Source organism: Dromiciops gliroides, chromosome 4 (assembly GCF_019393635.1).
Source record: "Dromiciops gliroides isolate mDroGli1 chromosome 4, mDroGli1.pri, whole genome shotgun sequence".
NCBI classification, from domain to species: Eukaryota; Metazoa; Chordata; class Mammalia; order Microbiotheria; family Microbiotheriidae; genus Dromiciops; species Dromiciops gliroides.
Window position 1 is genome coordinate 274,917,067 of NC_057864.1, and position 15,040 is coordinate 274,932,106.

General features: G+C 35.7%; 1 protein-coding gene across 2 annotated transcripts in view; it reads right to left on the minus strand.

Annotated features, from left to right (window-relative positions):
• Nucleotides 1-6,878: 6,878 nt before the first annotated feature.
• Nucleotides 6,879-15,040, minus strand: part of HMGCLL1 (3-hydroxymethyl-3-methylglutaryl-CoA lyase like 1) — a 258,337-nt gene continuing 250,175 nt past the window's right edge. Inside the window, exon 9 of one of the 2 annotated variants that reach the window (XM_043964527.1) lies at nucleotides 6,879-7,107. In XM_043964527.1, the coding sequence (XP_043820462.1) occupies nucleotides 7,066-7,107 (42 nt within the window). In that variant the 3' untranslated portion in view covers nucleotides 6,879-7,065. Of the gene's footprint in view, nucleotides 7,108-13,322; nucleotides 14,592-15,040 lie in introns of those variants that run through there. The other variant, XM_043964526.1, reaches the window with a different exon arrangement.

Below are 15,040 nucleotides of genomic sequence, written 5' to 3' on the forward strand. Positions count from 1 at the left end.
ATGCTCCATATATTAAATTCGACCCTACAACATATCACCACATTAATCAGAACAGATGGAAAAAAACACAAGAAAGAATAAACAACAATAATAAAAAAGCAAAAACAAAAGTGAAAATAGTATGCTTCAGTCTGCATTCAGACTCCATATTTCTTTTTCTGAATGTGGGAAAGTTTCCACCATAAATCTTTTGAAATTGTTTTGGATCTTTGTATTGCTGAGAAGCCTTACTCCTTATTCTTAAAGAATAGATTTTGGTACCTGCCTGGGATCTCTGAAACCTATATCTATTGATTTCTGTATTCTTGTAGGTCATTTTACCTTAGAAAAAATTTTCGATGTGTCAGAGAGAAAAAAAAAATTTCTCTTTTACGGGTAGAAGAAATTGTTGCTGTGGTCCACTTATGCAATTATTCCATTTTGTTTCACTTATAAAACCTGTATTTTTGAGCAGATGGGAAAGATATTCTACATTACTGGGATAATATTTGTATTGGATTTCTTGTTTGCTACTCTTAGGGATTCTTATTACTGTAATTTCACTATTATTCCATGTCTTCCCCAAGGCTACCAGATGCCTTTCTATTTCTGGGCAAAGATTTGCCTAGTCTTCAGTTACTGTCTATACAATCCCCTATTACATGCTAAGCTCCATAAGGAGTATTAAAAAAAAATTCTTTGCCTGTTAAGGAGAGATAGAATGCTTTGTTAGGTCATGACTTAGATTGGGAAAAGATATTGGTTTACATGTGGCACAGTGGAAAGAACAGGGGGGTTTGGAATCAAGACACATAGGTCAATTTCACAGGTCACAAAAGATCCAAGTAAATTTTGCGTTCATTGCTTTAATCCACATAAGATGGAAGCATCCTGATAGATATTACCCAGTGGGTTGTCACCAATTTGTCCTATAAGCACATGATTTTAGGCATTGGACAGTCCTGTAACCAGTACAAGTCAGATTCTGACTAGGGAGGTCGGGCATGAGCTTAGTACCAACAGACCCTGTAGGGATATTGTTAAAGTCTTTTTACCATGTAGATGCATTCCAAAGTCAGGTCACACCAGTTAGGCAGGGGTAATAATCACACTTTCTGCTTTATAGAACAAAGAAAATCATATTATTTCTATAGCAAAAGAGTAGAACTCTAACCTTGACCTCTGAACTTTAAGCTCATAATAAATGAAATGCCTAGTAAGACTCCAGCTATAAACATTTCCCACTTAAGTATTTGCATTAGCCATCTGGCAGAAGTCTGACTGTGTGCTATTCTCCTTAAAACATACTTCAACAGAAAAATTAATTATGAAATGACTATTCCCCTATTAGGTAGAGAAATTGTAAAATAAATTACATTTATCTATAAATTAAAAGCAATGTCTCACAAATACCTAGATTCCAAATTTCAAATCTTACCACTTATTATACCATGCAACACATTTTTAGTAATAAACATTTTTATTTAAAGTTTTGAGTTCCAAATTCTATCCCTCTTTCCCTCCCTCCCCTCACTTCTCCCTAAGGCAGTAAGCAACAGATATAGGTTATACATGTGAAATTATGTAAAACATTACCTTGTGAGTCCTTTTGTATAAGAAAACTTAAATAAAATGAAAGAAATAAAGTGAAAAATAGCATAGTTCAGTTTGTGTTCAATCAATATCAGTTCTTTCTTTGGAGGTGGATGGTATACTTGATCATTAGTCCTTTGGGATTTTCTTTGATTATTATATTGCTGAGAGTAAACTCATTCACAGTTATTTATCAAACAATATTGCTGTCACTGTGCATAATGTTCTCTTGTTTCTGCTTACTTCACTATACATCAGTTCATATAAGTCCAAAATCATCCTGCTTATCATTTCTTATAGTACAATACTATAGTATTACAATCATGTACCATAGCTTGTTTAGCTACCACAAAAAGAGCTGCTATAATTTTTTTTGTACAAATAGGTCTTTTTCCCTTTTTTGTGATGTCTTTGAGATATAAATCTAGCAGTGGTGTTGCTGGATCAAACAGTATGCAAAATTCTATAGCCCTTTGGGCATAGTTCCAAATTGCTCTCCAGAATGGTTGGGTCTTTTCACAACTCCACCAACAGTGGTTGGATCTATTCACTGATCCACCACTCTTTTTCTTAGCCAGTACCAGGTTGTTTTGATAATTACTGCTTTATAATACAGTTTGACATCTGGAACTGCTAGAACATCTTTCACTTTTTTTTCATTGATTCCCTTGATATCCTTGAGCTTTTGTTTTTCCAGATGAAATTTGTTATTATTTTTTTCTGGCTTTATAAAATATTTTTGGTAGTTTAATCAGTATGGCACTAAATAAATAGATTAATTTAGGTAGGACTGTCATTTTTATTATATTGGCTCAGCCTACCCATGAGCAATTAATGTTTCTCCACATGTTTAGATCTGACTTTATTCGTGTGAAAAGTGTTTTATAGATGTGTTGATATAGTTCTTGGCTATGTCTTGGCAGGTAGACTCCCAAGTATTTTATAATGTCTACAGTAAATTTAAATGGGATTTCTCTTTCTATATGTTGCTGCTGGAATCCATTGGGCTATTAATAGAAATGCTGATGATTTATGTGGGTTTAATCATATGCATTTAATCAATGCAACTTTGCTAAAGTTCTTAAAAATTTCAGGTAGTTTTATTTTATTTTTCTTCTCTAATTGCTATAGCTAACATTGATAGCAGAATATTATGGAACACATTCTTAGTTGTGTTGCAGTCTACTTAAACCTATCACTACCACCAATCTCTATTGCTCTGTATTATTCATTTTTCATTCTCTATAGATTATAATATTCAAGGACTCACAATGGTAGAATATTCATATTAAAAAGATAGATCTTTGCTTCACTAAGTGAATTTGGCATCAATTAAAGAGGGTAGGACATAACTTGGCACATAATAAAAATTTAACAAAAACTTATTTTTGCAAGTGAAATAACCATACCTACCCATGGTTAGCCCTCCAGGGGCAATCAGGTCACTCCTTCACATTGATATTTACCTTTATGGCAATTAGTGTAATCTCTCTGTGTCTGTAGCTCACTCTGCTCATCTACAAAGTGAAAAACTTGGACTAGATGGTATTTGAGATTTCTTCTAGCTTTACATCTATGCTCCAATGATCTCAAAATTCTCTTTTATCTTCCTAAGTTGGTTACTGTTTGCCATGGTAGACCTCCTCTATCCCATCCAGCATATCACTTCTTTGTCCCCCCTATAGTTCTTGTTCCATCCCCTTCCCTTAATAATAATAGCTTATATTTATATAGCACTTATTAAGTATAAGGCACTTTGCTGAACACTTTATGAAAGTTATATCTCATATAATGCTCGATTTTCTCTCTCTCCCACTCTTACCCTGCTGGGAAAAAGTAAAAGACAAATTCCATGCAACAAATAAGAGGTTGAGCAAATAAAATTATCTTATTGATATACTAAAAAAAGTTTCATATTGTACCCTGACCTTTCCGTCTGGTGGTAGACACCATCCTTTTGGATATTCCACACTGCATTGGTCAGGGTTATCACAGCTTTCAAAAAAGTTTGTTTTTACTGTATTGTTATTGTATAATTTTTTCTTCTGGTTCTGCTCATTTCATTGTTCATTGATTGGTTAATAAAGGTCTTCAACATTGTTCATTTTTAATAATATTGATGTTATACTCTAAATTATCCTAGTTCTGTTCACTTCACTCTGCATTAATTTGTACAAGTCTTTCCATGACTTCTAGTAGAATAGAATTCCATCACATTTATATAACAAGATTTGTTCAGCTATTTCTCAACTGAGGGCTATCCATTTTGTTAGCAGGGTTTTTTTCCTCTTGACTGTCATCCCCAAAATAGCTGCAATAAATACTTTTTGTATATATAAGATATTTTCCTCTTTCCTTGATTTCTTTTGGGTATAGATCTAGTAGTATTATTATAACTGGATCAAAGGGCATGATTAATTTAGTAACTTTGTATAATTCTGAATTGTTTTACAGATTGTTGGTAGCCTAGTGGTCAGTCAACACAAAGACACCCCCCCCCCCAGCCACTGGGATAAAGACAGTAACTACAGTATAGAAGAAATTAGATTTGCATCTATTGTTAGTTCTTCACCTTTCAGCATATGGTACTAGATGTAGTCTTTTGAAGTTGGTAGTGGACTGAGAAAAGAAAAGAGGATCTAGGGCAAATTTCTTATCTATCTGAGAGCAGTGTATTGTCTTATACTAAATTCTATGTATTGTTCTTAGTGCTCTCAAGGTAGTATTGATTGTTCCCCTTCCCAGCGAACCAGATCTCTATAGGGAAGAAAATTCCAGGCTATCTATCATAACATATAATAGGTTTATAACTCAAAATGTATCTCAGGGTGCCTGTCCCTGACGTTTCCCTATGTACTATACTCCCAGATGCTTGAAAACAGCAAAATTACACAAGGTTCAAAAAAAGACAGCATGGTATAGTAGGTAGAAAAAATACCTCTGCAAATGAAGAATTTGGTTCAAATCAGGCCTCTGACATACACTGGTCACATGACCCTAAGTCAATGGTTTAACCTCTCAGTATAACAGACAACAACTCTCTAAGGTTATAAATTGCAAAGTTGGTGCCTATGTGTAAATATAGGGAGAATTTCTACTGTGGAAATCATATATAAAGTTTAGAAAAAATAAGAGGTAGATGCAGGCTGGAGAAGGGTCTATGAAAAGAAAGACTATAAACACTGGTTTCAAAATGCATTTTCCCCCTCTTTTTAATTCTTTTTTACAAGGCATGGCTTGCTTGGTAAGGGATGAGATAGGAATGTATTTGGACATGAGGGTGATATAAAAAATATCGACAATAATTTAAAACTATTTCAGAAAACACTAGGTTCTAAAAGGGAGAACGTTTCAGATTGAGGCAACCCAGGAGAACATACCAGAAGGGTTATGTGCCCCAAAGTAATAGAATATATTCAGAGATATCAGGAGACAGAATTCCAGTGATTTTCCTAGAAGTCTCTAGGGGTTGGAGTGAATGGTTAATGTGCTAGACATAAAGTCAGGAACACCAGAGTTTAAATCTTACCTCAGGAACTTATTAGCAACCTGAGCTGGGACACTGGTCAGTGGTGTAATTTTACAAGGCATGTAAATGTATTCCTGTGGGTCACATATTGACTTAGAAAACTTCAAATTAACATTATCAATGTTTAGTTGTATTTTGATGAATATTTCTTAATTACATATTAACTGGTTCAATAGCACCAGCTTTGCTGGCCTGAGCAAGCTGGATACTTCTAGCTTAATGACCTGAGAAAAATAATTCTGGATTAAAGTAATTATAAGAATAGTTATAGTTATAGGAAATTAAACTAGAATCAAGCAAAAAATCCCAATCTCTGTGGGAGCCTATAGTGAATTGAACTGAGCAATATGGGACAGGGAGGCTACTAAGAGTATTCATTGCTAGATTCTCTAACACTGTAGCAAACTAATTTAATAGCATTTTTGTGATAACAAATAGTAAACAACCTGAAGAAGTGATATGATGGGGGGAAATGCATGGATTCTCACAGAATGAAGTTGGTCATGTATATGTACAAACAGTTACATCAAGGTCTGTGGAGTCTTCTATATGAGGAACATTCTAAGCCATATTTTGTCTCACTGACTCTCACCAGTTCCAGTAGAGACCCTAGAGACTTTCCTCTGGGCCTAGCCCTATTCTAATCCTCAAAAGCTTTGTAGGGCCCCAGGTCAACAAAATTTAACATGTTTTCCAACTTTATTAAGCGGTTTGTTTTGATGAAGAGGCTGGGATTGCCTTGCTTACTTTTGTTTCCAAAGTGCTTAGCAAAGGGCCTGGTCTAAACAAGTGCTTTAAAACATGTTAATTTATTCCTTCATTCCTTCATTCATTCACTTACTCATTCATTTCATCTGCTGGAAAAAGTATGAGCTTGTCACAAATTTACATTTCACTCAATATCTCTAGTTGTTCATTTATGTTTTATTGTTCTGAGTGTCTCTGGGTCAAATCAAAAGCATATGCCATGCTCAGAGAGATAATTTATGACCCCTATGGATGTAGGCACAGTGGGTCTGACAAAAAAGGCGCTCTCCATTTGACCACATCTTTCTGTGGACCCAGAATTGCCTTCAGCCTCATTTGTATGAAATTAGGCAATTGGTAGTAGGGTAGGATTTGGCCAACTGCTGGATCTGGTTTCATCCATCGTTGTGCCTGAAGCCTAAACAAAGCCTCCTAAACTATATTTATTTATTTGTTTGTTTGTTTGCTTGCTTGCTTATTTATTTATTTATTTTATATTTATTTATTTATCTTTTTTCAGGGCAATGAGGGTTAAGTGACTTGCCCAGGGTCACACAGCTGGGAGGTGTTAAGTGTCTGAGGCCACATTTGAACTCAGGCCCTCCTGAATCCAGGGCTGGTGCTTTATCCACTGCGCCACCTAGCTGCCCCCTCTCCTAAACTATAGACATCTGCAAGGTTATAATTCAGGTATTTAGACATAAAAAGAAAATTGAGATTTTGATTATAACCTTGCTATTCTTTGACCATTGCAATCCTTATAACAGAAGTTCCCAAATTATATGAATGAATGAGTAGAATAAAGATTTTTCACCCCTCTCTGACAGTGTCTCCATCCAGAAAACAAAGAAACTTGGGAACCTCATTGTACAAGACCACTCAGTGTGTTGTCACCAGCTCCCCTTAGGAGAGTACACCATTCTCAATATTTAAGAAAAAGTTTTTTGTTTGTTTGTATTTTTATTCAGAAGTCAAAGAATAAGAACTCATAACAGACATCTTAGAATATAATACCTCATGCCAATGAACAGAACTTACACAGAGCCTCATTCATTGCAAGACATAAACAAAGTTGAGACATCATCAGGCATCTCCTCTTGTAGCTCAACAGCATGTGGCTTAACTACTTCCTCAATATGGTGTCAGTTGTTGCTTTCCATCATCACTCTTCCAGCAGCTGTCCACAATTCCCAGAAGATGCTTCTTTGTTGAGATTCCTACTTCAATTTTTCTCTTCTGTGTAGTGTAACACTACATGCCTAGTGATATTCCCAAAGTACAAGTCTGATTATCTCATTTACCTACTCCAGAGGCTTCAGTAGCTCCCTAGGAATTTATGGAACAACAACAAAATCTTCTGTTTTGCTCTTCATGACCAGGATGCTTCCTACCTTTATAGTGTCCTTACATTTTACTCCCCTACTCATATTTTAAGATCTAGCTTTACTGCTCTTGCTACACTTACTTGCTGTTCCTGAAAAAGTCCAATCCATCTCCAGTCTCTTTGCCTCTTCACTAGCTGTCCGAATATGCTTGCAATACTCTCCCTCCTCACTTCTACCTCCTAACATCCCTGCCTTTCTTCAAGATTTAACTCAAATTATTCCTTCCACAAGAAAATGTTTTTTTTCTGGCCTCCCAGCACTGCTAGTGACTTCCCTTCAATATTACCTTGTACGTATCCTGGAAATATCTTGTGGAATATTTTTCCTTATTGTTTCCCCCATTTGAATGTGAGGTCCTTGAGGGAAAGAGTCATGGTTATTTTTGTTTTAACTTTGTTTAATTAGCTCTTAGCTCTGTACCTGGCACATAGTAAGCACGTAAAGGTTGTTGAAATTTAATTCCCAACTTCACTCCCATTTACATTTTCAGTTCTATTATCCATTATTTTCCTTCATATAATCTTCAATTGAGCCAAAGTGACTTTCTTGCTATTCCTCCTTAGGCATTCACAAAATATATCTTTAGGGTGTACACCAAGTACATGTAAAAAAAAGAATACTTAAGTATGTAAGGCACAACTTTTATTCATTAAATTTTTAAAAAGAAACCTAAAATCTGACTATTTTATATGTTAATTGAATCTTATTTTGAAAATACAAATGTTGCAAATCCTTAATTCTACCCTAAATTACAGATTTTTTTTCTTTAGCCTCATGTATTTGATGTACAAAGCATCCTTCCGACCAGATAGAACCTTTTAACCTACGCTTGCATTTTGCCATGAAATGCTAAAGATAGAGTTAAACGCCTAGTGACCAGAGGGATATCTTTTATTTTGTGGGACAATGAGGGTTAAGTGACTTGCAAGGGTCACACAGCTAGTAAGTGTCAAGTGTCTGTGGCCACATTTGAACTCAAATCCTCCTTAATCCAGAGCCAGTGCTTTATCTGTTGCGCCACCTAGCTTCCCCCAGGATATCTTAAAAAAAAAAAAATTAAATATCAACTTTGTTTTACTGCCTTTGGGAGACTAGTGAAAACCCAAAGTAAAAAAACAAAAAACAAAAAAACAAAACTGGGCTGAGTTTTGAGAGGAAAACAGGCAATTGCGAACAAAGTTGGGGGTGGGGGTAGGGGAAGTCTAATGGATTTTCCTTAATATGCCTGCAGCCTGCTGAAGTACCTATGAGTTTGAAGGTTTTCTTGGGAGCTTGAAGGAGGCTAAACAACCTGCTTAAGTGACAAAGAGGTGGAAACCTCGAAGATGGCTGTAAAGGGACTTCCACACATATATGATGATAGCACTTTTGGGGATTTATTCTCCCGCATAGCATGAAGAGCTTAGGTCATATTGGAATGCAGAAGAATATAGCTCAAATTCATGGCTTAATGAAGATAATACATGGCATGGACCAAGATAATGGGGAAAGAATGTATTCAGTGGTGACTCTGAATCATTGTCTGCATGGCCTACGGGTATTTGTGTGTGCGTGTGTGTGTGTGTGTGTGTGTGTGTGTGTGTATGCATGTGCATATGCATGTGTGTGAGAGAGATGTTATATCATCATACTGATATAATATAACACGGTGTTCCTTTGTAGAATATGCATGTCAAATGGAGATAGACTAGAAGCTGATTCTACTGGGCATCTATATCCTTAGGTTATGGTAAATAGACCTTTATGAAGCACCAACCAGCTCAGAGAAGCAAGCATCCAATGAGATGAAGATGTGAATCCATCTGACACTGGTGCTAAAAAAAGAGTTAGTTGAGACTGATGTACAGACATGTAATCAATCTATAACATTCTGTCAGGGAAAAAAATTAATCAATAAACATTTATTAGACACCTACTGTGTGGCAGGCATTGTGTGAGGAGAGCAAAGGATAGTCCCTGCTCATGTCTGATCATATACTCTATTATCTTCTCCTTTTTCCCCAAGCTAATTCCCTAATTCTTTTCAACCAATTCTCACATAATGTGGTTTTCAATCTTCTTTCATTCTTCCCCTCCCCCCAGATGTGTTTCAATGTGTTAATATCCCTCATAAAACTCTGCACCAAGAACTGAATATATCATACAGATGAGGTCTGATGGGGATTGAATAAAGTAGGTTAATTATAGTAATAATTATGGAAACAGTGATTCCTAACTTAAGAAAGTCTTAGTTTACTTCACTACAATTAGTTTTTATAATGGGAAGAGAGCCAACTCTGAGAAAGAAACCTGTGTTCAAATGCTACTGCAGATACTTATGAACTGTTGAATAGCAGACAACTATGATGTTTAAAATCTAAATGTTTGTCCTAACCTGCTCCCCTCCCCCAGTTTTTTTGGGGAAGCTGGCTAAAATCACTGATAAATTCAGTAAGAGTTTAGGCTTTTAAGGATTTATTAAAGTGTATTAGAAGTTAGTGAAGAGAGAGTCAGTATAGCCAGAGAGAAACCCTTGCTTTTGCTAGCAGTCCATGTGAAGTCCCTCACCACGCCAAAGTCCTGGACAGAAAGAGGGACCCCTCCTTTTCTCCATTTCTGTTGCCACCAAACCAATTCTGAATGAAAAGAAACCAATTCAGTGAGTGAGCATCACCTTCCTAATTTGGTCTTTCAAGCTGATTGGTTGAGGGTTGTCTCCCGCTAATGTCAGTAGTCCACAGCCTCTGAGAACAACACCCTACTCAGGGCTAGTCAGGCATGGTCTCAAATTAATCATTCTTAAGTAGATACTCAGTCAGTTTCTCAGTCTCACCCAATTCAAACAATTCTAAATCAATCTTCAGGTGGGGCCCTTGGGAATCTGCCAAATCCCATTATTTTATCACTCTAATCACTTAAACTTTCTGAGCATGAATTTCCTTACTTTTGAATAGCACTCTTATCTCACAGGGTTGTTATGAGAATCAAAAGAAATAGAAGAAGCTAGCAGGCACAGTGAATACATTACTTGTACTAAAGAAAACCTGAGTATAAAATCCTGCCTCAGATGCTTACAAGCTGTGTGACCCTGGGCAAGTTATTTAACCTCTCTGAGCCTCAGATTTCTAATAGATAATAATAGCTCTAATCCACAAGGTTGTTGTGCTCAAATGAGATAACATCTATAAAGCATGATATCTTAATGATATTCATCATCATCATAATCACTTTGCAAATATTCAAGCACTATGCAAAAAAAATCTTTGTTATAGCACTTTAGAATGGGGAGGGGAGTGATACATGGGGAAATTTAAAGATGGAGGGGAATAAACACCAGATACCTATAAAATCATATTTCTAAAGCATTAATAATATACATGTAATTAAAATAGTACTAAATGTTAGAAATTTATTTAAAGCACTGTGTGTATATATATATATATATGTACATATATATATAATTATTAATCACCTACTCTCTTCTAGGCATTATCCCTTGTTCTGGGGATAAAGGCAAAATTGAGACAGTCCTTGCCCTCAAAGAGCTTATATTCTAATACAGGGACACAGCAGATATATGGAATTGATAGCCAGGGAATGGAATTTTAGTCTAGGTAGTCATAGTGATTGTGAGTAAAATTATAGGGCAGTAGATGGGCTTGACTCTCCCTGCAGCAAAAGTAATATTACTTTGATTGTTAATCAAGAGCATGAATATGAGAATGGGAAGCCAGGTAGTGGAGATAGGCTGGAAGGGAGGGGAGGGAGAATGGAAATATCCATGTAATGTTAGTATAGATAGCAAGTTGTTTAAACTGGATGAGCCTTGGTGTCCTGGTGGATAGTTAGATGGGAAGTGAAGCATATTCTGGGGTTAGCTAGATATAGTGGGTTAGGTGTATTTGTATTTATCTACCAATCAGGAGAGGAGCTGTTAGATGGTTCAGTGGATAGAGCACAGGGCCTGGAATCAGGAAGATCTGAGTTCAAATCTGGCCTCAGCCACTTGGGCAAGTCACTTAACTGCTGTTTGCCCTGGAAGCAATTAGATGACTCAGCAGATAGTGCTGGGCATTGAGTCAAACATACCTGAGTTCAAATGTAGCCTCAGACATATAATAGCTATGTGACCTTGGGTAAGTCACTTTACCCCTATTTGCCTTAATCCAACAGAGAAGGAAATGGTAAACTACTTTATTTCTTTTTACCAAGAAAATCCCATGGACAGTATAGTCCATGGGGTCACAAAGAGTCAGACACGACTGAACAACAACAACCAATCAGGACAACTCAGTTACAGGGCAGCTTAAATGATTTTTGTAATCTCTTCAAAATCTAAATATATTCCTCTTCTCTTCAAAAAGCTCTCTCTCTCTCTCTCTCTCTCTCTCTCTCTCTATATATATATATATATATATATTACTTTGACATATAAAAAGAAGTTCCTCTCTGAACAAATAAACTGTTCTTTCAGATAGGAATGGGAGGTGTGGAGGGTTATGTAATTCTCAATAGCTGTCAGATATTTAAAAGATTATCATTTGGAAAAAGAAGTAAACTTGTGCAGCTTGTCCTCAGAAGGAAGAACCAGAAATGATAGGTGGAAGTTGGAGAGAGTCAGATTTAAGTTCTATGAAGGGAAATTTTTCTTTACCCTTAGTTAGATCTGTCCAAGGAGGTCATAGGTTTCTCATTACTGGAGACCTTTGAGTAGAGGTTAGAGTGACACTTGTCCAAGATGTTGTAGATGGGATACATAGCAGTGTAACAAAAAGGAACTCAGCAGTTCCTTCCAGTTATTCATTTTTTTTTTTTTGTAATTCAGAAGGTAAAGATCTTTATTGACTTCAACTCTTTTTTAGGTTAGAGATTCTATGGGTATCAGATAAAATATTTCACAGAATTTTTGTTTTCTGTCTATAGTGGATAGAGTTCTGACTTGTAGTCAGAAAAATCTGACTTCTTGTACTTACTAGCTGTATGACCCCAGATAAATTACTTCAACACTTACACTTCAACAGCATTAGTTTCCTCATCTGTAAAATGGAAATAATAATAATAATAATAATAATAATAATAATAATAATAATAATAATAATAATAATAACAGCGTCTTCCTCCCAGGGTTACTGTGAGCATAAAATGAGACAACTTCTGTAAGCTCTAAAATGACATATAAGTGCTAAATATTTTATTAGCAATACATCTAATGTTTTGTGTATCAGAGGAGGGTTCTGTGTTTCAGACCAACAGACAATGCAGGGAACTCAACAGCCTCCACTGGTGATAGAGAAAATCAGAACTTCAAAAAGAAGCAATAGGTTATAGGGGGAAAAGCCCTAGATGTGTGGTCAAATAACCGAGGTTTAAGTTCTAGGCCCCTTAACATCTCTGGGCCTCTCTTTTTTCCTCTACTTACTGAAAGATTTGGACTTGATAATTTCTAACATTAAATTTATTTCAGAAAGCATGGATTAAGCACCTTCTTTATGTTAGGCACCATGCAAGGAGCCAGTAATTTAAAAAATGGAAACCAGTTTCTTAGAGTCCAAAATCTTAGGAACTGTTTCTTCACTGGATCTAGTACCTTCTTTTCTCTTTATCCAGAGGCTCATGTGACATTAGTATTTCCTGATGAGTATAGAGATTTTTATTTTGGTTTGAGAGTTAAGTAACAAGGGATACAAGGGCAGGATCGTGCCTAGGAATACATTTGGGGACTAGAGAGATGGGAAAGAAAACAAACACCCTTAACATTATCATTGAATGCTTTTTCAATGAAAGAAACTGAGCTACAATTTTGGGTGACAAAACAGCTTTTGGGTAGAAGTATCAGGCTCCTTCACTATGGCTCCACTACCAGGTGAGTTGATCCCTTTTTCTGATAGCTACTTTGGTTTTGCCAACTCCCAGAATGCTTCATTTATAAGATTTATTATTCATGCTATTGTTATTAAGCTCACCTTAGTTATAATCAGCACCTCTCTTTATTACCTTGATTTAAAAATATATATATTTTAAGAGAGTTGATGAATATTGATAGAAAGCACACAATGCTCATTTTCATATTTGAATCATTATTCAATTTATTCAAAAGATAATATCATCAGGTATTATTGAAGAAGTCTACATAAATAAGGGAACTGACATTTCAGAGTGAAATATTACATTTTCTGCACATGATTTGCATAGGTTACTGAAATGTTATTCTTAACACGGTATTTCTCATTGCTCATCTCTGATGCAATGTCCTGGGCCATTTCAGTAAGGATTTTCTATGTGACATTTTTTCCCTCTTGATCTTACAATAAGCAAGAATTTCATCAAGTTCAACATTAAGTACAATACTAAAACTATATAACCCGATTGTATGATGGCTTAACTTAACTATAGAATGAGGAAGAAAGGCATTGTCCATGCATTTAGGATTGTCCTTAATAGCATTGCAATCACAATTAGAGTTACAAGGGTAATATGGAATCTGAAAAAAAAAAGGTGAAAATAGGATGTGCTAAAAGTAGAGCCAGAATCATTTTCTTTTATGGTATGAAGTAAATGGGATGGAAACCCTACCTCCAATTTCTTTACTGTTGAGTAAGAGTCCATTAGTTTGTACTGTAACTGATGAAAAGGGAAGCATGGTGAACTGAACTGGATGCATATAACAAATATGGGAGGTCCTAATATGTTCCCAGGATATGGCATGTTGCCATTGACCACAGCCTCTTGGAACAAGATAAAGTCATTCAAATAGTTAACAGATGTTAACTATAGTTGAAATACAAAAGTCTTATTGCTAAAATTACTTAGGGTCATATTGAGATTTGGCTCTTTGTTCATAACTTAACTGACTTGGCAAAAAGAAAGTTGAGATCCAGGAGCAAAATGTATAATATCAGGGCCACACACTATGTGGAATCTCATAAACTACTGAAAATATGTATGCTGTGTTGAACCAACTTGATTAAGTATTAACCAAGTATTCAATATTGGGAAAATCTGTAGTCAATTTTTAAGTGAATTAAAAAAATTTATTTCTGTCATGGCAATATATGACATTCTCTAAGTTCTAAGATGTTTATTCACTGAATTGTTTTATTATTTATCCACAAGTCCTTCTCTTTACCTGTTATCCATGCTATGCTTTGAGTACACAATTTCTTTCTAAGAGCCTGGTTCCACTTCTGTCCATCATTTCACATTTCCAAATAAAATGACTGTAATGTTTTTTTCAGATGAGATAGAGCTTCAAATTTCATAACCCAAGTTCATTCATGTCAAACACTGAACGAGGCCTGTGCTACTTTAGAATTTGTTGTCTTATTTATAGCTCTACAAATAAAGTTCCCAGCTTCCATCACTTTGTAAAGATTCACTCCCTGGTCAGTGGAAAAATGAGAAAGAAGAAAAGAGAGAAATGAGATAGTGAAAGGTCATTAGTAGTGTTACTAGGTAATATTTTTAAAAAGCTTTAAGGTTGGCAAAGTGCTTTACAAATATCTAATCTTATCATCACAACAACTGTGACAAATTGGTGTTCTTAGGATTCCCATTTTTACAGATGGGGAAATTGAAGCAGACAGAGGGTAAATGACTTGCCTAGGGTCACTGACCCACTTGCTAGTAAGTGTCTGAAGCCAGAATGGAATTCAGATCTTTCTGACTCTAGGTCCAGTAGTCTATCCACTATGCCACCTAGTTGTCTCTACTATTTCTATCTGGTTCAATAACTATCCAGTGCTAAATTCATTGTTCTAAAACTAAATATTTCATATTTAATTTTCCTCATGGAACACAGTATTACTGTTTTGATTTGTTCTCCTTAATA